Source organism: Antechinus flavipes, chromosome 3 (genome assembly GCF_016432865.1).
Source record: "Antechinus flavipes isolate AdamAnt ecotype Samford, QLD, Australia chromosome 3, AdamAnt_v2, whole genome shotgun sequence".
NCBI lineage: Eukaryota > Metazoa > Chordata > Mammalia > Dasyuromorphia > Dasyuridae > Antechinus > Antechinus flavipes.
In genome coordinates, this window is record NC_067400.1 from 266,005,467 (window position 1) to 266,008,780 (window position 3,314).

The 3,314-nt window shown below is 37.5% G+C and overlaps 1 protein-coding gene across 1 annotated transcript in view; it reads right to left on the minus strand.

Annotated features, from left to right (window-relative positions):
• The window catches only part of LOC127553929 (cytochrome b-245 heavy chain), a 41,119-nt gene extending 40,934 nt beyond the window's left edge, over window positions 1-185 (minus strand). Inside the window, exon 1 of the mRNA XM_051985045.1 lies at window positions 96-185. Within this exon, the coding sequence (XP_051841005.1) occupies window positions 96-140 (45 nt within the window). The 5' untranslated portion in view covers window positions 141-185. The remainder of the gene's footprint in view (window positions 1-95) is intronic.
• Window positions 186-3,314: the final 3,129 nt, after the last annotated feature.

Here is a 3,314-nt window from a genome sequence, read left to right on the forward strand (position 1 = left end):
GTTGAGGGTGGGGAGAAGGAGTAGGGTCCTTTGCTATTTTTCATTTCCAGAAAGAACAGAAAAAAGCAAGAATCAACTATTCATTTTGTACTCACAATGACAAAGATGGAGAGCCCTTCATTCACTGCCCAGTTACCCATGACTGCTTGAGATGAATGTCCTGACTGCACCCTTTTTTCTGTACTATGTCCCTTTTTCCCATGAGGAAGTGAAAATAGTCACTCTGTGAGAAATCTATTTCCTTTTCTACTATCAGAAATTAGGTAACCATTGGTCAATAAAGAATTGTTTTCCCGCTCATTTTAAATATTTAAATCACAGAGACATTTTTAAGTATGATTTTTTTAATGTTTCAATCACCTATATATATATATAACAGAACTCTTTTCTTGATTTAAAAAGCAAGGTTTGAATTTTAAAATGTGACTGCTACTTGAATTTATGGGCATTTTGTGCACCAAGAGTTTTTTTTTTAATTCTAATTATTAACTCATTCTTAACTAGTCATTTGTAAAATGTTTAAATATACCCATCCTTCTAGGCCCAGCAAAACAAACAAACAAACAAAAAAAAAAAAAACCACATTAAACAAATAAAGTAACTGTTGCTTTAACTCTTGAACTCAGAAAGGGTATTTGACAAACTGCTGGGCCTGAAGATCAGAATTTTCTCTTTTGGGTTTAGCATGTAAGTCCTAAGAGAGATCAGTATATTACAAAATCAAGGGCTTTCATGCCTCTTAGCAAACTCCAAAGGCCAGGCCTCTGTTATAGGTCCTCCAGTTAGGCTGACTTACACCAGATCAAGAATCACTTCTACAATATTTCCAAGTAGCAGGTCTTTGCTTAAAAAATTTCAAGAAACAGAGAACCCATTACCTCTCCAAGATAGCTCATTCTACTTTTGCATTCCTTTGACTTAGGAAGTTTTTCAAAATTTGCTTCTTTGAATTTTGCATATATTGGTTCTGCTCTCAAGCAGACATCAAGCAGAATAACTTTAGCCCCTCTTTTTCAGATAATTTGTTCATTTTTTTAGTTATGTCTGATTTTTCATAACCCAACTTGGGGTTTTCTTGACAAAGACACTGCACTGGTTTGCCATTTCCTTCTTTAGCTCATTTTACAGGTGAAGAAACTGGACAAACAAGGAAAATGTCTTGTCCAAGGTCACACAGTAAGTGTCTGAGTATGGGTTTGAATTCTTGTCTTCCTGATTCCAAGCCCAGCGTTCCATCCAGTAGGCCACCTAACTGCCCCTGTAACCTACAACAACTTTTCAAATTTGTGAAGATCATTATCATGTTTCACTTAAATTTAATCATCTTCAGGCTAACTGGCCATCCTAAAGCAAAATCTAGAGGTCCTCCCCAGTTGCATTCCTCTGAATGATCTGCAATTTATCCCTATCCATCCTGATAAAATGATTCTTGATGTGTGATTCTCAACAATCTCTTAATGTGATATGACTAAGTCAAAATCCAGTGGATTATTATCTTTCCATTTTAATTCTGTTCATTCTATCTCTCCTAGGGCATTCTAAAATCAGAGGATAGATTGGCTGGGACCTTGGAGGTCATGTAGTTCAACTTCTTCATTTGACAGATGAGGGAGAGTGATCTCCCTGGGGTCATACAGCTAATCAAAGGCAGGCTTTGAAGCCACTTCCCCTGGGATCTAAGTATAGTTCCCTATCCATTACACCATGTTGCCTCTTGAGCACATTAGCTCTTTTTGGCTGCCATATCACATTTAGCTTGTATTGAATTTGCAGTCCACTAAGTGCTCGAAATTGACTTTAACTGTTAAAGGTTTAGATATAAATAGTAGTGAGAAGAAGAGGGAATTGAAATAGGGAGTGTGATGGGAGAAGAGGTGTTGGGGAGGAGAGAAGAATGAGAGAGGAGGACATGGAAGGATAATAGCATTAACTGAAAATCTATTACTTTTGTCCCTGAACAACTTTGTTCTTATGAAAGAGAATCTATTCTACTCTCACCCGCAGATTAAAACAAAAAAATAATTTGCTCTCCCCTCCCAAAAAAGATAGATGAAAAAATACTAAACTAGCAACTAATCAAGAAATGGTACATTGTCTATTTCCTCCCCTATTAAATTTCTCTTCTCTTCCCCACTCCAATCATTTTGAGAAGAAAAGAAATAGAGAAGAATCTTTTCTTGGAATAATTTACTCATTTTATTGTTTGTTTTGTTTTCATTTTTTAAATTACAGAGAGGCAGCTATGTGATACAGGGGATAAAGCACTGACCCTGGAGCCAGGAGGAACTGAGTTCAAATATAGTCTTGGACATTTACTAGCTGTGTGACTTGGCCAAGTCACTTAACTTCTATTTGCATTAATCCACTGGAGAAGGAAATGGCAAACTACTCCAGTATTTTTGCCAGGAAAACCCCATGGACAGCACCGGTGTGTTATTGCCTCTGAGGAGTCAGACAAGACTAAATAACAGCAATTGCTAAGTAAATATTCCTGTTGCTATATATTGACTTAGTTTATGTTTTATTGTATTTTCATTTATTTTGTTAAATATTTCTTAATTGCATTGTAATCTGCTTCAGGCCACACCTGAGAGTGTTGTTGGCTACATGTAGACAGTTGGCCAAATGTTTGAACCCTCTGCTCCAGGGAACTTCTAAGACTGTATAATGCAGAGAAGGTACCAACTTACACTGATAGAATTTCCTCACCTGAGAATTTCCTATATCAGTTAAATCCCTTGTCTAGTTGGTATGCTTACAAATGAGGCCATTCACTGAGGAACATTAAAGCAAGGTCCATCACCAGTAAGAGCCACTTGGGGACATTGCCTATTTGGGGTTTCAGTTGGAAATCCCCCTCCCCCCTTCCCTTAACTTAAAAAGTAGTTAGAGAGACAACAGGAAGCAATACTCCCTCTTGCCCTCCCAGCATATTGAAGCAACTTCCCCTGAGCTGAGATAACTCCTATGAACATATATGGAAGGTTTCAATATTCCTCCACCTAAGAGATAATAGGGGGACAAATTTTACAAAGGGTGGAACTGGAGGCAACTTTCTGACATCTTCTTAAGTATTGTAATGACCAGCAGCAGTTTTACTGCTCTAAATGAGTTGTGAATTTATTAGGTATTTTTTTATTTACGAGACATAGTACTAGGCAATGAACAACTCCTCACATCTAGAGGTGTGAGGATTTGCTGAAGGAAGGGCAAAGTATTGACACAGTGATCTTTGCCCTGACGGCTATTGAGCAATTCTGTTCCTGAAAAGGGACATGATCTTACCGTTAAAGGAAAGTCTTTGAGGAAGGTGG